The sequence below is a fragment of the Pithys albifrons genome, chromosome 5 (assembly GCF_047495875.1).
Source record: "Pithys albifrons albifrons isolate INPA30051 chromosome 5, PitAlb_v1, whole genome shotgun sequence".
NCBI classification, from domain to species: domain Eukaryota; kingdom Metazoa; phylum Chordata; class Aves; order Passeriformes; family Thamnophilidae; genus Pithys; species Pithys albifrons.
Window position 1 is genome coordinate 29247797 of NC_092462.1, and position 23466 is coordinate 29271262.

Sequence of the window (23466 nt, forward strand, 5' to 3'; positions counted from 1 at the left end):
CGTGCCCCCGGCCCGGGGTACCGCAGGCCGGGCCGGGCGGAGCCGTTGGGCGGGCGGGGCGGAGCGCGGCCGGCCGGGCCATGGCGGCGGCCGCGCCCGTCATCGGTGCGCGGGGGGCCGAAGCTCGGGGGGAGCCGGGGCGGGCGGGGGCGGCCCCTGCGCTCCGACAGCGGCTGTGCCGAGAGGCCCCGCGCCCGGCCGCAGTGGAGCTCGGGGGAGGGAGGGCGGACTCCGGGCAACGGAGGCGTCTCGGTGACGGCAGGCCCGTGGCACCGCAGCCGGGAGTGCGGGATGCCGGCCCTGTTCCGTGGCCATCGCTGCCCTCGGGGCACGTGACTGCCCGAAATCGCCCCTGGTTTCCCCTCAGTGCCATGGTTCCACGCCGCTGGTGTTCTGTCATCCCATACTCCCTCCCGCTCCGCCTTGAGAGACGGCCGGGTGTTCTGTAACGGCACCAAGTGCCGGTATAACACAGCTGCTATTCCCCCGAGGCTCTCAACCCCCCCACGGGAAGCTACTGAGGTCAATAATAAGGGGTAGCTACAGGGAGTCAGGTGGGAGCCCTCAGGTTGGTGGCCACTGGTGCTTGTCCCAGGAGGAGGATGCCGATGAGTGGATGTGGTGCTGGGGCGCTCTATCCTTCAGCCCTGGGGGCTGCCAGTGTCCCCAGTGAGGGGCATCCACTGGTGTGGAGCACTTCATGTGCGAGTGCATTGCCAGGCAGCTGCACCAGGAAGGAACCAGGGAAAATCAATACAAAAACCTGCTGAGCAATTGTATCCTAGGTAGATGCACAAACTTCATCTGCCATATGATTATTTCATGCTAGAGAGGAGGCAGCCCTGACCACGAGTGTTACCAAGCTTTTAAATTCACCTATTCTTGTCCTTACAGTTTCTTGTTACTCACCTTTGTACAAACACACCAGGTAAGAAACCGTCCTGGCCTCAGCTTCCTGTCTGGGTGTTAAGGCCATGCCCCATGTCTCTTGGGAGGGCTCGATTGGGGATTTATGTCGAGCAGTGAGTCGATGTATTGGATGACACTGTGGTAAACACTAAGAGGAAATGAGGCCCGGTTTTCCTCTTCCCTCAGCTTCTGATGACAAAAGAACATCTGACCACCCTGCCTCTTCAAAACGGAAGCTGTGACTGTTTGCTTTACAAGGAATTGATCTCAAAGGGAGTTGATCCCCCTTAAGCAATAAGTCTGTGAGAGCTCAGCCAGCAGAGGGGAGGTGTTTCTTGTGACTGGCTGCAGCAACACCTCCTTTTCCTTACTGGGAAGCATGAGCAGGATCAACCAACAAAGCACTTCCCCAGAGCTGTCTCATTGTCAGTGAGGTGACTTAACTCCTTCAAGTTGCAGAGCTGCTGCAGGTGCATCCTGTATGGGGATGCCTGTCTGCCTAGAGCTTTTGCCATGATAAAAGAGTCAAAGTAATCTTTTATTATTATTTTTTGGGGGAAAAAATCATAATGATTGTCAGGTGCATTGAGGGACCTGATTTGAACATACATGTGACTTGTTCCTTGGCTGGATCATGATGCAAGCTTTGCACAGCAGCGTCCAAGCCAGCATTGTGGGGCACTAGGGCCACGTGCATGTTGTGCTGGATTTGGCTGTGGCTATGTGGTGGGCCTGTGCCGGCAGTAGAGGAAAAGCAGTGAGCCTGCTTGCAGAGATGGTGCTAGCTCTGTGGTGCAGCAAGGCTGAGGGGACCTCTGCCTGCTAATCCTTCACTCCCTTGTAACTTTGCAAGGATAAGCCTGTGGGGAGCTGCTTGGGAAGAAACCACTGAAACTGGTTTTTGGCTCCTGAAATGATGTCTGCCTTTCTGACTCAGTCCTGTCTTGAACTGGTGGCAGGGGTCCAAAGTCCTACAGACACAGTTCCCTCTGTGGGATCTCAGTGGGAGCTGTGTTTGCAGGGCTTTGGCTGACAGGCATGGCAGGGAGATAAATCAGCAGGCATCTTGCAGGGAGCATGTGGTGAAAATACCGTAACAGCAGCCTGCCATTTTTAGGATCTCTGGTGCTGAGCTCTATGGCAAGCATTTGCTGGGGCTTGGCATCTTGCTAGAGGTATCAGACCCATCAGGGAAGCCACAGATGTGTCCCCAAAGCACAGACTGTTTTCTATCAGCAAATACCTCTCTCAGTTGGTGTCCTGTAGGGCTATGCTGCCTTATTAAAGGGTGATACTGAAGAGGGAAGCAATGCCCCAGGATTTCACCTTTTATGCTTTTTCCATGGTGGGGCAATTCCATAGCTGCTTGCACAGTGTGATTGTTCACCAGGTGGCTGGCAGCAGGCACCTGCAGCCCCAATGTGTGGGTATGGGCTTGGTCTGTGACATCAAAGAGTTGTGCAACACACTTGTGGCACTGGGTCATCTTGTTCTCTCTGCACCAAGGCTCATAAAACACAAGCACTTCCCAGCCACTGGGATTTCAGGCCTGGTACTCTTGATTAACAGGAACAGCAGTGATACCTGATTTTTCTGAAAGGTTTTGGTATGTTGGATAGTCAGTAAAAACTTTTTCAGAGCTGCTCCTAGGGCAGAGACCATGTATGTTCCTGCGTCTATAGCATGTAAGACCTCTGTGCTAAATGGACTGAAATAAAATATGCTCCTAAAGCCATGTGGCAACAGAGTGCTGTCTCCATGACACCTTTTATTAACCACAACAGTGTTGACAACAGGTGTTTCTGTTCATCTGGGCTCCCATAGGCTGGGAAATCATCCCTCTTCTACCTGCAGAGGTTTCATGACATGTTATTAACCAGAAAAGTTTTTTCCCACTCTCCCTGCCATGTCCCAAAGGGACCCTGGATGAAGGCAGAATTGCACACTTGTGTCTCAACAATCCAAGAGAAAGCACAAAAATTCATGGGCTGGCAAGTTCACCAGATTAAATGGGTGGAAAATACTTGAAGAGAGAGATCCTTAAACATACTCTCTCAAGGGAATGGAGGCAAAAGCACAGCAATTTGAGAATGTGTTATACGGCTTTGAGGACAGCAGTGGCTTCTTTATGCTTTGTTGGTTTAACTGTATGTTTAATAACATTAACTGTATGTTTAATGTCCTTTTCTGCAGTCTTGACAGGATACATGCACTTGCAGAACCCAAGCAAATTGCTTGTGAAAGCAGTCCCAGGTAAGTAGGTGCGCAGAGGCCAGGGACTGATGGGGCTCAGCCAGATCAGACCCTTGGCCATTGTCTTGCTACTGATTTACTCTCTGTCTCCAGAAAAAGCAAACTGAGTTCAGTGCTTGAAGGGCTCCCTTCCAATTTGTCCTTTCTTGTTTTCAGTCAAAAAAATACGCTTGACTCACATCTTGCCTTTGTTGCCCCATCTGAGCTGCCCAACTGAGATGTTGCAGGGTAGGATGGTGCTGTAGTGCAAGGTGACTGGACCTCGCTGTAGCCACGGCTTGCCATATCCTGGAGGACACAGTCCAGCTTTAGTAACAGAGTTGCTGTCTACATGATATGGTCAAGCTATAGCTTGACAAGCCAGGGCAACAGTCTCTTCATAACATCTCTTCTCCATTGTCTGGATGGGTCTTAAAAAAGGCTCCACACCCCCATTGCCCAGATGTTCCCTATCCTTACTATTCTGATACCCCTTCCCACCACTGCCACTGTCTCACTGGAGAATGAGCAACTCCAAATTAGCCCTGGGCACAGGAGAGTAACCACTAACCTGCTGTAAAACCGCACCCACTTTCCATGGCACACCCTGACTGTAACATTATTACTATTTTTACTGTCATACCTGTCATGTAGTTAGGTGGAAATGGTGAGGCAAAAAAAAAAGCAATCATGAAACTCCACCGGGGGTTTCAGAGATGTAATGAAATTACCCTTTCTGCACATCCACTGGTAACTAAAACCAGACTTGTTACTTGAAGATTCTTTTTGAGTTGACAGCAATCACCTGGAGAGTGTTAGGAAATTCAGTGTCACAGAAGGTAAATGCTCAGGAGATGGTAGTGGCATTTTACAGCTGTGGGCAGCCACAGGGAATGTCTGTGTGTTTCAGCCTAGGAAGGGAAGGATAACCCCAGCATATACATTTCACCCTAGTACATATTACTAAAATTTCATACCCTTTCTGTTCTTGCTAGACTTGTGTGGGGAAACCAAGAGACAATATGGCCCCTTTCATGGGGGGCTATGACAACTCAACCATCTTCAAGAATTATATCACTGTCCAAGCCCAAGGAAGATTTTAGCAAGCACCAGCACAGGTCAGTGATGTGATACCATACCCTGGGGAAGCAGGCAGCTCAGAGTGCTCCCTCTAATGAGGGGAGACATGCTGTCTCCCAGGGGAAGGGGAGATGCCATCTCCTTTGCTGCCACCCCTACCCCACAGGGAGCCCCATGGCACTGTGACTCAGCAGACTGTTTTGTGCTTGGAACAGGGGCTGCCTATAGCAGAGAAGAAAGTGCTATGGGAGCATAGTCAGCCTAAGTGCTTGTTTTCCAAAAGGGGAAGAAACTGGGGGGTGTTAACTTTTGGTGCCCTTTTATTTCCTCATACCCACTTCCTGGCTGTGGGAGGGACTTCCACAACACATGGTTACTAGTCTGATGATGCAAGTTCCTATCAGTGGCCATAGGAGCTTGCCTTGATCTCAGTCTCCAAGCATATGGGAGCATGTTCCTCTGTTGTAACAAAAAAAGCCTCCACCAACACCTCTGCTTTGGCTTGGAAGCAAGCATCCACTGCATGCATTTTTCTGTGATGGAAATGTGTGTGTTGTAACTGAGTACAGGGGAACTGTACCTACAGTATTCCCTATCCGTATTGGGGCTGATGCAGCCCAGCCAGGCACCTGGATACAACTAATGATCCCCTGCATCCTCTTGGAGTCTGAACTAAATCTCAAAGATAAAGGTCAGGAACAGAGAAATCTTGCAGCATCCTGCTGCTGGAAGGAATCCAGCTCTCTTGCCTTGAGTTAGACCTCTGCTGGCACTGCATGGTGTGAAATTAGACCATGTTTTGGAATAGGAGTGAAAATTATATAGAAAGTGTAAATGACAGTGGCCCCAGGTGATGCTGCATTTCTTGAAGCAAGTCATCTGTAGCTCTGTTACAGGTGATGGAGCTCTTATGGAGACAGGATGGTGGTTGCTAGTCTATAAGAAGTCTTAGCAATGAGAATGGAGAGGAAACTCTGTTGCATTCCTGGTTTTCCTCTACCTGGAGGGATGTCAAGACATGCATGTCTGTAGTTTTCTCCCCTCTGCTACTGTCACTATTTATGGGCTCTTATCCTCATGAGAGCTTCTGCCTCTTGCTACTGGTGTCCATCTGACAGCCCTTTCTGCCTTTCTGCTTACCTCTGCTTGCTTCTTCCCTGGTGATAACAAGCATCTTCCAACAGTTATGCCTGATGGAAAGCTGGGTTAACATGCCACTTTTAGAGCCTGGGGAGACACCAAGATGAAAGGAGCTACAAGGGCACAAGATGTTATCAGGCTGTTGTAACAAAGAGATTTCTAAATTGGCAGATCTGACCAACAGAGGTGCTGTGCTGCTGGGTGTTGGGGAGTGGCTTCTTGAAATGATCCAGGAAAAGCCTAAACTTTGAAAGCAATGCACTGAAGATGCTTGAAAAAGAACTCTTCAGACACAAACAGCATTTACCTTTAAAGTGAGGAAATCTCAAGTGTAAATGCCCATTTGTTTGTGGCTTTTCCAGGTGCACCAGGGCCAACTTTTGTACACGTGGATGTTTAACCAAACTTAGGATACCATCCGCCAGGATCATGTTCTCTGTAAGTTGCCTTCTGCGAACTCTTCTGTGCTGTTCCTCAAAATTCTTCTTCTTGTACAGCTGCAGAGCAGTGATCGGTGGGCGTCCCCCACTAGTGAAGTTTGGCTTCCCTTCTGAGCGGCTGCTGAAGTTGTCTGAACCTAGAAAACACCACCCAGCTTTCCTGCAACAAAGGTGAGAGGCTAGAAAGCCTGTAGGGTGCTATAGGTAGGCCCTTGGGCCTTGTAGCATCAGTGCAGCTTCAAAGTAATAAATGCAGGAATAGAAGGTGAGTGTAACAGAGGGCAAAATGCAGAGCAGGGTCTCTGCTGGGATTAGAACTCCTGGACCCTCTCATGGGATGAGTTCTACACTGGAAACGGCCACAAGACAAAGCTGTCTTCTAGTGCACCAAAGATGAGGCATAAACATCCCAGCTGCTGTCTGTTTAAACCAGAGGGGTGGAATATCTGTGATTGACGGTGCCATGTCTCTCTGCTTGCAGAGCTCGTGACTCCCCCGAGTGGCCCGTGTCACTAGCCGCACTGACCTATGACGCCTCCCCGCGCATCTGTGAGCTTGCCCGGCCAAAGCCGCTGCACAGAGACTTCATGCTGCCCAGAGAGGTGAGGAGGTGGTTGAGTGAGATTTGGAAGGGACAGTGATGTAGCAAACTGTCCTGAGTTTTTACATCCTGAATCCCACCCCTGGATGTGCCCAGTGTGTGCTATGGAGGGGAAAAGTTGTCTGTTTCTGCTGGGGTTTGTGATACTGAGAGAAACTCCCTTCTCAGAGTGAGATAGTCTTTGCAAATCTCCCTGCTGAGAGACAAAAACCAACCAGGCTGGAGCAGCCTAGTATAGTAGAAGAGCCAAGGGAGGCATCTGGGCTGCACCCCCTGCACCCTGGGAAAGTGGAGAAACCAGATGGGAATGGCCTGTTTAGCTCTTAGGGAGCACAGTCCTATTTGTAGTTGGGCAGCTGTGTTCCTATGTATGTATATAGGGGGCATGAGACTGCAAACACTATGTATATTTTAACAGTGTTTTACCAAAAGCCTAATTTAGATCCGTATTTCTGAACTTGTTCCTTTTACATGGGTCATTGTTTGGCAGGGGTGAAAGGGCTTGGAGCAATCTCAGAGGACACTCATTTCCATGGCAAAGGCTAGACTGCACGGATGCAGTCTCTGGGGCTGGGAAATGGGAGGCTGTGCTGGAGCAGATTTTGGCAACAGTAACTCTGTGTAAAATAGGGAAGTCCCATGGTGGAGCAGTAATCACTTTTTCTGTAGGAATGCCATTAACTGTACCAGCCCTTTATCCTGAAATCTGAGTGTCTCTCCTTACCATTTGATTCAGCCAGGAAGATGAACATGAAAAACATAGAAAAAATTTCTCTACTACAAGAAGAAATTTATTTGGCTATGCAGGCTGTCATTACAGGCATTCCTTCCCTGGCTATGAGTAGGCAACACTGGGGGAAAGGAAGTGATAGTGGCTATGACATACAAATCTCTATAGCCACCGAAATTACCTTATAGTTCAGGTGAAAGAAAGACAATGGGTACTGGGAAAGTAAGAGTGCTCCTTCTTGTGACCATGTCTGCAGAGGAAGGGTGCTGAGATGCTCATCCTTGTTGAGAGGGAGCATGTCCCCGTGCGCTGCTGTGGACAAGCTCTGTGTCTGCACATGCCTCCTCCATTCTGAACCCATGCAGGTGCCAACACAGGTTTCAACTTCTGCAGCCTTGGCCAGAGCATCCTTGCGGTTAGAGCGTCTTGCAGAGCCCTGTATCAGGCAGGTGACCTGCTGCTATAAGCACAGCAATCCTGAATCTCTCATTCATCCGGTAAGGTGTCATCACCTGGGACCCTGTATGGAAGGGACACTTGGCAGAGGAGAGGGCATGGGTGCTCAGTTGCTTCTGGCTGTCTTCATGGCAGCCGTGGATGGGCTGCTTTCTGTGAGGCTGCTGTAGCTTCTTCCTGAGCAGGAAAACAGGACTTGTCCTCCATTCAAAGCATGAACTGACTCCCAAAGATACCCCCAGAGAATGGCAAGAGCTAAGCCTAGCCTGCAGTTGTGGGGAGGGGGAGAGGTGGACAAGTGTCTAACTGGGATCTCCGGTGCTGGGAGGTGGGTTGGATGGCTGTGAGTAAGGGGAAGCTGGAGGGCAGGTTGTGGCACTGGCCAGGAAGTGATTTATCCTTCTACAGTTTGTCTGGTGCCAAACTCATCTGAGGACAGGATCACGTCCCATCTGCATGTGGTCAGTGGCTGTGAACCTGGGTACACTGAGTTAGTTGCAGGCTGATCACCCTTGAATGCCAGGAGCACCTCTAAGGACCTTCCTCCCAATTCTTCCACAGGTTTCCAAGGCAGCTCAGAAGGCAATTGTAAGCCCTCGGATCATTGAGCTGGCTAAGCCAAAAAAAATACATTCTGGCTATGTGCCCCCACGGGATCCTGAGTGGCCAGTGTCGAAAGCTGCCAAGCATGCAGTGGCAACGCCAAGGACTGTGGAACTGGCCCAGCCTGGCACAAGGTAGGTGCTGCTTCCCTGTCACAGGGAAATGATCATCTGCCAGCCCATTTTGTGCAGGCCATGGCACCGTCTTGATTTGTGTTTGGCCAGTGAGATTAAATCACTGCTCTTCCACTTCCAAAATACATGGATTTTCTGTCTGGATGTGCTAAAGCTGCATGGATTGCGATTTAAAAAAACACTTTTAAGGTGAAAGGAGAGTAAAAAAAAAAGAAATAGGAACTTTCTAATTCCAGTAGGAATTACTGGTTGGGACTTCATATTAATTACAATCATAAAAAGCAACCAACTGGCACAGGGCCAGCATGATGCAGCTGGCCTCAGCCCAGCCTGCAGAAGTGCTGGGTAGGATGTTTCACAGAGGGTGAGGGAATGCCTGGCTGTAGTGGCTGCCAGAGATGTTCCTCTTCTGGTGACAACAGTGGAGGCATGACTCCTTTTGTCCTCCCTTGACAGGGAAGAGAAGGGCACAGGTGGTATGTCAGCTGGCAGACAGCTGGCAGCTGACCCTGCTCCAGTCAGGACTGACCATCCCTACCCTCTTTCCTGCAGGCCTCCTATGGGCTTGACTCTATTCAACCTAGATGCATTCAGAGTGAAGGAGACTGCTATGAAGGCAACTTGTTCTCATCGGATCCGAGAACTATCCTGTCCAGTTCAGCGCTAAGCTCCCTCAGAATTGCAGCTGCCAGTTGCCCCCATCACTCCTTGGAACATGACTCTCTCTGGACTGTGCTGTGGCTGGAAAACTTGAACACAGCACAGAGGCAGCACTCAGCAGGAACACCCTCTGGGAATTCAAATAAAATGGTCATTCCTTAAGAATAGTCACCAGGGGAGATGAACAAAATTTGACCTAATGTGGGAAATCTCTAAGATGGGTTATGTCTGCAGTTTATCTCCTTATTGTTTTGCTGTAATAGTTAAAGAAGTAATGAAACAACTGCTGGGGGAAGGCAGCACAGGAACTGTTCTTTCACACAGGAAAGTGTGGCAAACCAAAAGCAACAGCATGCAGTAGGCTGATGCAACACAACAGCTGAACTTGCGTGTAAACATTTTTGCTAAAGCTTAAAGATCTTACTGACACTCAAAGTTTTGTGCTTGTGACAGAAGTGGAAACAAAAGGCTGCAATGTATGTTGAGTTGGCTTGGATTTGGGACCTGCTTTCTCAAATGCCTGGAGAACAGGCAGATCCAGCCTTTTCCTTTGCATGCGTCTTTGATACACATTACACAGTTGGGTTAAATCTGCGTGGTTCAGATACTCAGTTGTGTGACCCTCGGCAAAATAAGGGAGTTCTGCATTGGGATTTTTGGAGCCTAACTCAAAAAAGCAGAGTTCCCTTTAGTGTAAAAGAGAAGGCACATTGCAAAGGCTAAGAAGAAAACAGATACTGATGCCAGACTCTGCAGAACAATTTCTGAGCTCCAGTTGGGTCTGAGGATGAGTCAGTTTGACAGCTGGATTGCAGAGGAACAACGTAGCCTGTGCAGGACATGGCACAGGAAGAATGCTTTTATCTATTTCCTACAAGTTTGGTGTGCTTTGCATTGGCAGCCCAACCACTGGCAACGGGCTGGAGATAGTGAGGTAAGAGAGATGCTTACCAGTAAGGAACAAAAGCCACAAATGAAAGGATGTGGCACTTTCAGAGCCAATGTATTTTAATCTTCCCTGCGCTAAGCTGATTCTCTTTCCAAAGAAGTAGAGGTAGGTGAGCACAAACCAGATGGGGATTAATCAGAGGATGCATTGATTGATTCAACTATCCACTAAGCAGAGGACTTTTTAACCCTTTTGAACAAGGTAAAGTCACTTGGTGCTGGTTATTTTTAGACCATGCATTGTCTTGTACCAGGATGGATAAGAGTTTGGGTTTTGTGCAAGAGCCCCAGAACAACTGCATTCCTCAAGCTTGAGAATGGCCAGCAGGAGGCTGGGGTTTGCCCCCTGCACCCATTACCCTGGGGGGGAACCCCAGCACCACCAGCCTCTGGGTTTAGGGTGTGCATGGGGCTGTGTGGGCTGCCATGTATGGACCCACGGGTGTCCTAGAAGACAAGGTTGCCCATGTCTGCGGACTGTCCCTGTGGCAAGAGGGAAAACCCACGGAGGCTGCCTTGGAGAAATGTTGCCCTTTCAGAGGAAGGAGTCTGCCTCCTGCCGTCAGGGCAGGGAGCACAAGCAGGGACATAACGCAGCTCCTCTCATCAAAAAGCATTGTTTTCTTCATTACTGTATTGGGAAAAAACCCAAACAACTCACTAGTTCTTTCTCTTTGGTGACCTTTAACAGAAAGGTAGAAAAAGCATTCAAGGGGGGCTTGACTTGGTCTGATTACAGTGTAGGCACTTGCTTTGCCAAGATCCAGGGCTGACTCAGGCATCTTGAGCTAAACAAGGGCACCTGAACAACACATCTGGTTTTCCAGGTGCCCTACTCTCTGGATGAGTACCTTAAAGTTAGCACACATACTTTGCCTCTGGGGATTGTAAGGAAAAAGAATCTTTATTTCTTCCTTCTATATCTGAACACGTTTCATGGCAGCTTTTCTGCAAGCCTGGGACAAGGGCATGAGATTGCCTTGTCCTGTGCAGCTGCTGTTAATGGGTTGGAATCACTAGACAGGTTACCAGCCATCAAAAGCTGTATACATACACACAAATATATATAGCTATAGATATAGATATATAATGGCTTTTTTTTCCTGGTTATTTACATGTTAAATAAAACTTATGTTAAATAGCAGAGTATTACTTTGTATCACAAAACCTATTGCAACAGAAGAATCCCAAGGAAAAACACATTGAAGAGCTTTTATAGGAGGCATTTATAGGAGGCATGGGGATCAAAGCAGCATCCTCTAGTCCCTGACAGACCCGCTTTCTGAGGGCAGTCCTTCAGACTTTCTCCACTCTGCCAGGCGCTGCTTGAACCATTTCTGGAGAGAAAGAACAAAATGGGTTGAATGCACTGGGCTGAGCAAACCTTCCAAATAACTTTGCTAAAGGTGCAGATGTGGTCAGCGTGTGGGACCAGAGAGGGAAACTCATGGTTCTGCTGTCTTGTAACAAGGCACTGCACTGTTCCCACCCAGTATGGATTGTCACTCCTGACCAAACAGTTTTGTTAAACTATGTGTGCACATCTTCCAAATTCATTTCTCTTGCTCACTTCAGACCTTGACAGCATGGGTGAGTCCTTCTTTTATTGCTGTGAGTCCAGATTTTTCTTGCAAACAGAGTAAGATTGTTTAAGGAGCTGGATAGTGTCTGTTTACATGATTGGAGCAGTGAAATAATCACTTGCAGGTCCAAAACTGTCAGGAATCAAAAGTTGAACTGCTTCAGAAAGGATGAGAGGGACACCACAGTGGTTCTCAACAAATTTAAGAACAAATAGATTTTAAAAATTGCTTAAAAATTATCTTAGTCTTCAAGCAATATGCATGTCTGTTATTCTTTAGAAACAGCATCTGTAAGCCAAGTCCAAGAGCTTTTAATGCCATTTCAACACAGCCACCATTTAAAATAATAGACAAAATGCATCTGGTTAAAGCCACACTACCTAAGAAGTAAAGTAAGAAAAGAGATATAACTCGTGCCGGAAGCACAGTTCAGCCTTTTGTTTGGCAATGTGCCTGTGATTCCTTTTGTTGCAGCTCATCTTGTTGCTATATTTGTTCATGACTATTTTTGAAGCTATTATGGTTTGTAGTGATACAACCACAGTGCGCTCTACAAATGCCTCTCGCACTCACACTGCCTTGGACTACATCCAGTTAGATCATTGACAGCCTAGCTTCCTCCCAAAAATTTTACCTTCTGTCCTAAACCATCATCTCCTGTTGACTCAGTGCATCTTTGCGTCTCATTTTTACTGAATTTTTTATTAAAATGGCTGCTATTTCTAGCCGATAAAGCACTCCAGATGTCAGGAGCAATGATTCTCTGTGTTATGTGCAATGCAGGCACTTTGCAGCTCACCATCCCAGTTTTGATCCTGTCCCTAATGTGACCTTCATCTCCAGATCTCTAGGAGCACCCTGGATTTGTGGAAAAAGATAGCTATCAGGTAAGATTTTAAGATATCTACAGAGGTGTCCTGGGCATACATGACCATTTTTTTACAACTTGCTTTAGGAAAAAAAAATGTAACAGTGCCATTTTAGGGGTACTGCCTTCTTGCTGCCTCAAACAAGCAGCAATACCTGCCTGTCACCAAAGCACAGTAGAGGAGGGGTCCCCTTTTCTACTCCAGTCAAGGACTCAGTGCAATGAATGCTTTACCAGCATCCTTCCCCGGGACAGGCTAAATGCTGACATTGCTTCTTTGGTTCATGTCCCTTTGCCTTTGCTGAGGGAAAGCCAGGCTTGGCAGCTCTCTGCAAACTGCTGCTAACTTTGCACTGTTTCTTTTCTATACCCATCAATGCTGCTACAGGTCTAGTAGCTTATAAAACACCTGCATCAAAATGAGCTGCACCACAGCCTGAAGGAATTGGGAAGGAGCCATTTGCTTCTGAAGCCCATGGTAGCTTGCAGATAGCCACAGGGCTTGTTGTAATTCCCAGACAGTGGCAGCCTGTCCCTGTGGAGGGTTATTTGAAGGCGTCTATGTCTCCTGGAAAGGCTGAACAGACTTGCGCGACATCTGGGCTTGGGGATGCTGGGGTATCTAATTGCAGTGAGAGGGAGTGTGCTCAGCCTGAGCATGTGCCACAGCACATCCTGCAGGAATTGCATCTATCCTGTATCTCTTTTAAAATGACTGTAGTTTCTTCAGAATGTAAAGCCAGCAGTGCTTTTGGGCACCTAAAACTATCAGAAATGGGTTGGAAGAACAGCATGCATGGCTTGTACATTCAGGGGCAGGAACATACAGGGTGCAGGGAGTATGTGGGTTACAGGGATATACTGTGTTGCAGTACAGCTTTGTGGGTGATGTGTGAGGTTAGGGGTGTGCTGGGAGTTGCAGAGGTGCAGAGGAAGCTTGTGGGTGCAGTGTGGGGTGCAGTGAGCAGTATGCAGGTTGCACAGTGGTGCAGGAAGCGCAAGCAGGGAGTGTATGGGGCATAGAGGAGTGCAGGGCGTGTGGAGGTGCACATGAGAAGTGCAAGGGGCTGCTATGGAAGCCTGTGAGGGGACAGATGGGTGCAGATGTGTGATACAGAGACCAGGACAGGACAGGCAGGGGATGCTGGGGGAGTGTATGGGGCACAGAGGCATGCAGGGGGAGCAGGGCTGGTGCCAAGGGGCACTCACCAGTGTCTGCTCCTCGGAGAGCCCGGTCTCAGCCGCGATGAGGCACAGTGTGGTGGGGTCAGGATGCTTGTTCACCTTGCAGAAGTTGTACTCCAGGATCTCCAGCTGCTCCTCAGTGGGGGTCTCTGGCTTTTCTGTGGCCATCTCCTCCTGGGGCAGGGCTATGGGGCCAGGCACTGCAGAGAAGGGCCAGTGTCATTGCTCAAGCTGGAAGCAGCCAGTGGGGCCACACTTGCTGAGCCCCAGAGTTTCCATACCTGTCCCCGCCAGCTCCCACCTCCCCGGTGGCCTCTGGCTGCAGCAGGGCACAAGTCCCTTCCCAAAGGCATGGCAGGGAGCTCAGCTAGGAGCGCCAACCCCCAGTCTCCCAGCAGCTTCTGCCTCAGTTTCCTCACGGCCGCACACCAACAGTGCCCAGCTGAGCAGCCTCACCATCCTTAGCTGGCAGGAAACTGCAGGCTGCTCAGCGCTGTCCTGGTGCTGGTATTTATAGCCAGCATAACTCCCATGGGGACGATTCCTGTTTACAGCCGTATTTAGGCCTGGGCGTCACTTAGGAATGATGTCACAGCAGTGGGCATGTTCAGGGGGTTAATTTGAAGATATTAGTTTAAAAACAGTATTTATCCTCTGGGTGAAGGGACAGTACCTGGCATCCAGCCTAGGGAGTTGTCTTTTTTTTTTTCCAACTTCTCAGTGATCAGGCAAGTTTGTGCAAGGGAATCCCAAACTGAAGAAGGCTGTATCTTTTGGGAGCTTGGTCTTTGACCCAGCAATCACACTATTTCCCCTCCTGATCAGTGTCCTGGTCCTCCAGCATGGCCAGACATCACACAAAGCTGGTGACAAGTGGGTGAGCTGCTTTGTTTTTACTAGTATTTAATGTTATCATGCATGGGCATAAACAGTCCTACTGTTCCTGAACATCACTGGACTGTTTGATTATTTTGTAGGGTGTAAGTGAAGGGTCAGTCCTTGGAGGAGTGTACCCTGTTCATGTCTGTTGCCCAAGCACTCACTGCCTTTAGCTGTGGTCAATGCTAGGTGCTCCCAGCAACGGCAGAAATGAGAAGCCCATGTTGTCCTCCAAAGTAACATTTGTCCCACTTATGCTGATATGAATGTCTGGAAGACTTGGCCCAAAAGCACAGAAAAAACAAGTAAGTGCACCTTGGGTAAGTTCCACCCAAAGTTAAAGATGGTCTCTTCTGCTGGGCTTCAGGTTTGCTTCTGTGTGGCACAGGGTCAAGTTTGCCAATTTAGTTAACTAAGACATGAGGCGTTGCCCCCACAAAGCATGCAGAAGTCCCTAGATGCTGAATCATTGTGGTGTTTTCAAAACCAGGCTGTGGGGTGTTGGCGGGGGAGGAGCTGGATGCAAAAATGTGGCCTTTCTTGATCTCTTTCCTGCTGTCCAAGTCGCCCAGCCCATCTCTTCAGGTGGGCTGGTTCATATTGCTGGCTGTCCAGTGCTGCCAGGACCCCTTGGCCCACCTTGGGACTCCTCTGGGCCATGTGCTGCAGACTTGCCCTGCTTCTGCATTGCAGTCCAGGTCTCCTTTCCTTTGGCTCAGGGATGTAACCCAGGCACCTCCATCATGCTGCACCCCTACTGCATAGCTTTAAACCCAATCACTTTATTGGTTGACTGGTAGCTCACCATAAGGTATTGAAAATTGGGGTATTGAATGTCCCAGGCCTTTCACTTGCTGACAGAACTGCTAGGATGGAGCTCAGCTTCAAAACTGTCTTGCAGCTTGCAAAGAGCCAGCTCTGCTGTTCATGACAGCCTGGAGAGATCCTCTTTGAGCTTTACATCATAAAGCAAAGGCTCCCTTAAGCCTCATCTGCAAAGGGTGCTTTGACTAATAAAAGAATCCTTTGGCATTTGAGTAGGGGCTTATAAATAGACCAGGGTGGGTTGTGAAACAGCCCACTCTGCTTAAGTCACTTGGTAAATGCTGATTGTAACACAGTGGTTGCGAAAAGTTGGAGCACCTCTCAGCATGATGGAGTGCTTGTAGACAGTATCATTCACCAGCCCTGGATGGACTGGGGAAAGACTATCGTTAACCCCAGGAACTGCAAGCTGAGCTGGCCTTGTCTACAGAGAGCCCAGCTGCCTGGGCTCTCCTGGGGTCAGCTCGGTTCAGAGGCACCCATATAGGGAGGGAGCAAACAAAATTGAGTTCCTCACACATGTGAGGTAGTGGGGGTCTGCTGAATGCTGCTCACCTACTTTGGGCATTTGGAGACCTCTGGAAAAAGATGCAAGGGGAGAAGGAGGTCCCCTGCACTTGAGATGCTCCTCTCCAGCAGTATGGCTGCCAGGCTGTCCATGAGGTCGACGTGTAGATGAGGCCAAGCTCCAGCCACAGGTCCTGCGTCTCCTCCTTGATTAGCACCTCACTGAGCCACCTGCCCTCCTAGAAAGCCCAGCCACTACAGGGCTCCTCATCACCTCTGGATCATACATCTACCTTGGGCCAGGAGCAGCAACATGTCTTGGCAGTTCATAAGTCATTGTTTGCAACCTGCTGCATTAATGTACATTAATGAGAGTGCATTGATTTGCATAGGGAAAATGTGCTTCAACTTTTATGTTTCACCTGCACAGCTGTTTCTGTTTCTGATTATCTCCAGGTTCCTGAGGCATTTCCCCCTAGGACACAGTATATTCTACCTGCTGGCAGCCCAGGGTGTTCCAGCATGCATGATGTGATGCCCAATGGCTTTTCCTGCTCTGGAAGGACAACAGTTCCTACTTCTCAAGGCTGTGAGATGGCTTTCAGGAAAAGGCAAAAACCTTGGGGCTCCTGGAGGGCTCTGAAAGTCTCCCCATATTGCTCCACTAGGTCCTGGAGGCCTTCAGGAGCCATGTGGCCCCTGTACAGCATCCAGCATTTAGCACCTCTTGGGTGCTAAAAATTGGGGGTATACAACAGGACTTGAAGGTACCAGGAGTGCCTAAATGCCTTGACTGGCCCTACCTACTCACCTGTTTCCTACTTAAATGGAGGCTCATTTAAGTCCAGGCCTGCAGCCTGGCCTTCAGGATGCACAAGATCTCACCCCATACAGGAAAGGTACAAATGTCTTGCTTGCACTTCTTTAAGCCTGGTAGAAATATTGACACTCATAGCTGTTTGGCTCAGTTGCTGAAAAGCATTACTGCTTTTTTCTGCCTAAAGTTTTGAAGGCACTGGGGGAAAAAATCAGTTTTTTTCAGTGCAAATGCTTTCAGAAAGGCTGTGGGTCTGCAGTTGTCATTCAGCTCAGTGAACAGTCACCTGAGAGCTCTGTGTCAGGGGTTTACTCACCCAGGCAGAAATGACAATGCCAGATGCACTGTCAGTGAAACCACCACAGCTTTGGTGACACCTGCTCTGTCCTAAGTGTTATGCTAAAGACTCACTTGGGTCTGACCATCTCGGTTTGAGGTGGAGCAATGTGAGAGCAGAAGCTTTAAGTGGTTGCCTGGCCTCGATCGGCTCCAGCCAGCCTTACTGTGTATGTGGCAGCACCTGCTTACTGTGGCTGACACAGCATTGAAATGGACCTCCATGGCCATTTTGGAGTGAGCAGACAAAAGGTAATGGCTGATGGACACAAGTTGCAGCAAGAGAAAGTCTTACTAGATATATTATACTGCCCATGTCCTGTGGTTGCATCCAGTTCCTCAGAGACACCCTGGGTTCTAGCAGGACTCCTAGCTCTGGCCTGAAATGGGAGAGGACATCTCTCTGTCTCCCAGCACTTCTAGTACAGTCAGCATTTACTATCTTGGCAGAAATCTGCTGCTTTTCCAGAAAAGACATGATCTCTGTTTGCTCAGCTTTGCTTTTTGGAACAGTAGTCACAATAGCTGGCTGTGTAGCTTTCTGACCATTTACTGTGCCCAAAGCCCCGGGAAATCTCTCTGAGCAGTAGCTCCTGCCAAACTGATGGGGTCCCATAGCCGCTGCTGGGCTTCTTGACCCCTTCCCCAGTGTTCCCACTGTCAGGGCTGGGATGTGACTGGAGGCATCTGCATCTGGTTTTAGCTTGCAGGCAGCTATTTCCTGCCACTGCAGGGATCAAAATAGCAGTTCTCAATGCAAACGAGCCCTCTTACCCTGCCTTGCTCTGCTGCAGAACCATGTCCTGTCCTGAGCTTTGCTTGGCCTCCTGCTGCGGGGCGGCTGTGGATAACATCAGCCAGCATGGCGCACAGGATAAGGTGGGACAGAAGCTTTAAAAATAAACTGGACCCTGCTATAAATAAGGAAAAACCACCTGTCATGCATCCTGTAAACTAGCCATTCAGCCTTTTAGAAGATAATATCGAATGGGAACAAAGCAAGCAACAGCACAGCAGCTACTGCAGCAGAGGCAGATCCCTGTGGTAGCTCCCACCTGGGGTCTCTGCCTGCCTGTGCACCCCTCGCCCTGCCCTGGGCATGAAGCTTTCTCACCTAGGCCTGCTGGGTGCAGCTCCAACCTCCCCCAGCACTAGAACTCACAGGTGAGCTCCTCCGTCCATCCCCAACCTCCCCATCCTCAAGAGCAAATCCACCCCAGTACCCCCAGTTCAAAGTCTGTGCTTACCTGGAGCTGGCAGGGACCAGAAGTGTGTAAAACAAGAACCCCGCAGGTCTTTGTGTGACTGCTTAAGTATCTGCGTGTGTGTGTGTGACAGGCGGGGACCTGAAAAACCTGCCGCAAATCACAGGAGCTCCCGGGATCCGCAGCCACTCTCTGGGCTGGAAATTCAGGTTTGGCATCCACTCTCCTTGGCAGGGCTCAATGCATGGTTGTATCCGCTGCGGGGCTCTGGGACGGGTGGCACCGGGAGCCGCCGAGGCTCGTCCCATCACTCTCCGGGCTTACGGACATCATCCTACGGGCCCCGGGCGAGGGCTGCTGGGGCCGTTTCCTGCAGGGGTACAGGAAGGGTGAAGGCGGGGTGCGGCGGAAAGTGCGCTGAGCTGTTCGTTCATCTGCACTCCGTGTGCCCCTCGGCCAGACTCGGTGCCGCTCCCCGCTTTGCTGATGGAGTAAAGCGGTGCTCACTCCTTGTAGGGTTGGCTTCTCATCTCGCTCCAGTCTCTTCCAAATGATGGGTCCAGGTTTAACATTTCCTGACTCTGTTGTCACTTTAATCAGCCATGTGATCCCTCCAGGCTGCATATAGGGGCAGAATTGGGTCCTGGATCTGACCTGTTCTGCAGCCCCAGTGCCCGTAGAAGCACAGGACAGGAGCCTGGCTGTGTATGTGAAGGGGCATAGGGCATCCTCTTCTGCCAAAGACCTACGCTCTCTTCGATTAAAGTGCCCAGGAGCCTGCAGTTTCCAGCGGGGTGGTCTGGAAGCTTTAGGCAGCAGCTTCCAAAGAAGAATCTTGTGGGGTGCGGTGCAGTGGGGAGGGGCTGATTTTCACTCCACTTACAGACAGCTGGAATGGGATGCTGTAAAGAGGCTGGAATAAAGTCTCATGAAAAATTGAGTGTGGCTTGCAATGGCTGAGGTTATCTGCCAGAGCAAAACACAAACTGGCACAGGATGCAAAAAGCTGTGGAGCTGGCTGGAGTCAGGGGCAGGGAGCTCTGCCCCTGGGGAGAAGCAGAGGGACAAACCCATGCAAGAAACCTGCCATGTCTTTAGTAATAAGCCAAAACCACCCTGAAGAGGTTTTTAATGTTGGGGAAAACATGGGCCAAGACAAGGGGATTGCAAAGAGATTTGTGCTGAAGGGCAGGCTGACCTGTGCCAATTTTTCTGGCAGGATGACATTTGTCAAACAAGACTGCTTTTGCTACAAGGATAGCTTCACTGCCTGATAAACCCAGTAGTGCTGTTCGGTTGCTGGTTGTTGGGAGAAGACTTGACCCTGCATGCCTTGCGCAGGCACCTGGCCAAGGGATTATGTCCTGTTTATCACAGGTGCTAAGCTACATGAGCATGGGTAGCAATGGGTACGGACAAGCAGGTTGGAAGATGTGTCCGATCAAATGGGTTCAGCAGCTACATTCAAGGACTCTGGAGGAGACCCCTGCCGCAGGACTCAGCCCTGGATTTCAAATCCAGTGTGGAAATGTCCAGGCAGAGGTCCCGGACTGCATACAGTCACATGCTTGAGGGAGCTCTGGTGGGTATTGCTTCTTATGTGCCCCATACCTATGCTCTGCTCTGGCATCTGCTCTTGGCTAACCTTGGGGCCAGGACAGATGGGAAAATATCCTGCCCAGAAACATTTTCCTATGCTTGTGTGCATTCTTATTTTTTTTCCAAGCATATGCCCCAAGCATTGCAAAATGTTAGTAACCTGGCCCACAGCAACAGGATGGGCTCCTCTCTTCCCTTGTTTATTACTGTCAACAGAAAATCTTTAAAGTGGAAAAACCCTTTTCCTCTCTTTGCCTGTGAGCCCAGCCCAGACGTGCATAAGGAGCACTGGCAGTGACGTGTTTCAAGCTGAGACACACCACTGAAATGACTTCAGAGGTGCTGGGAATCCTGCAGTGACAGCATGAAAGTTACATCATGAATCTGCTCACATCTGGCTAGCACATGCTAATGCTTTTCTGATCTTTCTTCCTGGGAGAGGGTCAAAATACTGCTGAAGTTTATGCCTCACCTGGTATGAAAAGATCCTGTCCCCAGAGAATATCCCTTTGTCACAGAATTAAACAGAAACAAAATGCAGGGTGCATCCAGGCCCATCACAGAAAGTTTTTCCTGGCATGGGAAGAGGTACAGCTGTTGTGATGTGCATTTGACAATTTTGCATGACACTGTGGCATTGCAGGGAGGAGTTGACAGCTGCAGCCTATGTTCAGCACCCCACTCCTCTGGACCCCTCTTGCAGAGGCTTGAGTATCATCCGTGTTGCTGCATGGCAACATGTTGGCTGCAGTCACTTTACGGGGAGCATTGGACACACAGCTCATGGCCAGCCTGGCACCAGTGTTGTGCCCATAATGCTGCCTGCAGACAGAATGGAAACAAGATGAAGAGGAAAAGGGGGAAGCCACTTGTCAAGCTGTCAGAATAGAATGGGATATAATTTAGATTTTCTGACTTGGTCATATTGCCTCCTTTTCATGCATGTGTCTCTCTTGAATTTTGCCATGTTTTCTTTTCTGAAAATGAGGCTTAGTACCATCACCTCTTGTCTGGGAATTAAGCAGAGACTTTTTTCTTTTCCTGAGTATGTGGATTAAAAAAATGTGTGCTTTCCAGAGACTCCACCCAAATCCAACTGTCTTAGAGAGAGCAAAACATTCCTTTCTCCATCTGTACACACCAATGCAAAGGAAAACCTCAAAAGCCATCTTCTGTTTTGTTTTCCAGTGGGTTTTTTTCCTGATGTCCTTGTTTTTTTCTGGCTACTAACCCAAAAATGTGACTGGAAAGAAGGCTTTACAGAATATTTTGGCTTTCTTTCAGTCAGAGAAGAGTTTTCTAACCAGCCAGCACTGACTCACAGTAGTTGCACTCTTGCAGTTATTCAGATAAGTTTTCTACCTTCATACTGTACTTGCCCTGGAACAACATAAGAGATCAGTTGCTCTTCAGGGTGCAGCTAACAACTGCCTTTGTCAGATATCCCAAAACACAAAGAACCTGACTGAATCATTGATCTTTTGATCAGTTTTTCCCTAGGAGAGCAGCAACACTAGCTGCAGCCAGAGTCAGAAGCACACAGTGCTCACTCAGACCATGCTTCAGGCCAGGGGAAGAGAATGTGGCCATAGGTGGTTCCTTACTGCTGGAGCAGGGCTGCCTGTTGCCCATCTGGGCTCAGCAACTGCCTCTCCTGCACTCTCCTTCATGCATTTTCCTTTTTTTTTCTAATGGACAGGATTCAGCCTGTCTCTTCTCAGCATTAGAATGGATCCAGGCCAGACAGATACTAATTAGATGTGATTTCCAGTAAGATTCCTGCCTTTGCTTTGTCCGTGGGTTACAGTTGTGTGGATGGAAAATAAAGTGTTTTATTATTCCTCCAGTTGTTTCAATACTTCTCAGAGAACAGTGTCATCTCATTGGTATTTCCATGTGCAATCTCTGCCTGGGGTACAGTCTTTATCCCTATTCTCCCTCTTACTAACCAGATTGTTTTGAAGTGACTAAACCAGGAGCTGATACATGCAGTTCCTTGCCAGGAGGATTTTCAACAGCACTGCCATTGCCTGTGGGCAGAGCATGCTCTAGCATGCAGAGACAGCTGGCAGGGCATCACACATGTGAGCTGCCTGCTGTGCCCATCCCAGGAAAACATGGGCTCTGGCACTGGTGAGAGGCAGGGAGGAGGACAGAGCAGACATGCAGATCTGCTCTCTACCCTGGGAGTGCCAGAGGTATGCAAAGGGAAGCAAGTGCCCTTCCATAGATCCAGATCCAGATGGCTCTGCATTTTCCAGGGAGCAAGTCAGGGAGGCATGGAGGCAACTCATGGGTTGAGATAAGAACATTTTCATAATTGAAACAAAGTAAAAATAGTAATGATAATAAAATATAACTGCAAATAACAACAACAGTAATAATAACAATAACAATAATAAAAAAACCAACCAACCAAACAAGAAAGACAAGTGATTCACAATACAATTGCTCACCACATGTTGATGAATGTCCAACATTCTAAAATCTGTTCTATTCTGAATCTCTAGGCTGAAGCTGCCTGGTTTGGGAAGTCCTGACCCAAATACTCCAATAGTCAACTACTTCAAGTCAAATACTTCAAAGTCAATGAAGGGACTTTATCCCTTCCCAGTGCATGGATGAGCTGTGCCCAAACAATTGCCTGCCACCAACATAGCCCTCTCAGTTGCAGCAGGCATGCTATCCTGAAGACCTGACAGTCCCATGGCTGCCATGGCGCTGAGCCACTTTCCTCAGCCTTCACCATGAGGGATGAGGACCACATTTTCTCCTGTGCTGTCCCATGCCAGGCAGTCCAGTCCATAGGTGCTGTGAGGGGCCGGCAGGGAGTCTCTGGCTCAGGGGAGTGCCTGTACCTTGCACCCACCTGGCAACAGCAGTGCCATGCAGCCAGCAACCAGCCCTGTGCTTTCTGTCAGACCAGTTTGGGCAGGTGGCACAGGGCCATGGTGGGTGATTGGTGAGGAGTTACCCTGGTGCCACCAGCAATGAGCAGGATGAGTCATCTCCATATGGCCTGTGGTACCCCATGGCACTGGCAGGTGACCAGGATGACTTCCAGAGTGACAGTGAACAGGGAAGGTATGTGTAATGGAGACTGGCCCTCTGCTCCAGCTGCTCTGCTGGGTGTCAGGGAGTGACTTCAGGGCCTCTATGCAATTAACTTAAAAAATGTTTTTCCCTTTAACAGCCTGGTTGCTAAAGAGGGTTTCTGCGAAGCTAACACTGACAAAAGTGTCACAGCTCCCTGGGTGCCAGCTAACAATAATCTTCTCTACATAGCTGGTGTTGGGGATAGCTGTGTGAGCACAACAGAGGCACTCACAGCTGGCTTCCTTGTTGCTCTGACAGCCTCACTACCCCAGGGAATGGATTGCCTTCAGCAGGACATCCCCTGCTCCTGGGAGCTCTAGTGGACTGGCAGGGAGGCTCCAGGCTGCAAGAGGATGCTCCTTGACATCTCTCTCAGGATATAGTGACTGGGCTGGTGCATGGGGGTGCTGTCCAGGGAGCAGAGTGCAGTGCAGTGCTGCTGGAGAGTACAGTGCTGCTGGACAGTGCTCAACCCATGGGAGAGCCCAGCAGGCTCAAACAAGCACAAATATCCTGACATACCTGAGCTAACAAAGCCATACCTGTGCCACTGCTTAAGGAAGTCCCATTCTTGTCGTGGCATGTGTTTCTGCTCCTTGTCCTGCCGGAGGGAAGTAGTTTGGGGGACACCAG

The 23466-nt window shown here is 49.3% G+C and overlaps 2 protein-coding genes across 4 annotated transcripts; one reads left to right on the forward strand and one right to left on the reverse strand.

Moving 5' to 3' along the window:
* Nucleotides 1-1630: 1630 nt before the first annotated feature.
* SPMAP2L (sperm microtubule associated protein 2 like) lies at nt 1631-10835 on the forward strand. The gene is made up of 7 exons (XM_071557097.1): nt 1631-1666; nt 4096-4259; nt 5859-5972; nt 6283-6403; nt 7498-7629; nt 8150-8325; nt 8878-10835. The coding sequence occupies exons 1-7, from the start codon at nt 1631-1633 to the stop codon at nt 8990-8992; spliced, it is 858 nt and encodes a 285-aa protein (XP_071413198.1). The 3' UTR covers nt 8993-10835.
* Nucleotides 10817-18496, reverse strand: HOPX (HOP homeobox). Of its 3 annotated transcripts, none has more exons than XM_071556069.1 (3): nt 18181-18496; nt 13594-13769; nt 10817-11270 (listed from the first exon to the last, which is right to left on the reverse strand). In XM_071556069.1, the coding sequence occupies exons 2-3, from the start codon at nt 13735-13737 to the stop codon at nt 11193-11195; spliced, it is 222 nt and encodes a 73-aa protein (XP_071412170.1). In that variant the 5' UTR covers nt 13738-13769; nt 18181-18496; the 3' UTR covers nt 10817-11192. The 3 variants fall into 3 exon arrangements, with proteins under 3 accessions (XP_071412170.1, XP_071412168.1, XP_071412171.1); XM_071556067.1 differs by lacking the exon at nt 18181-18496 and adding an exon at nt 15829-16132; XM_071556070.1 differs by lacking the exon at nt 18181-18496 and adding an exon at nt 13851-14040.
* Nucleotides 18497-23466: the final 4970 nt, after the last annotated feature.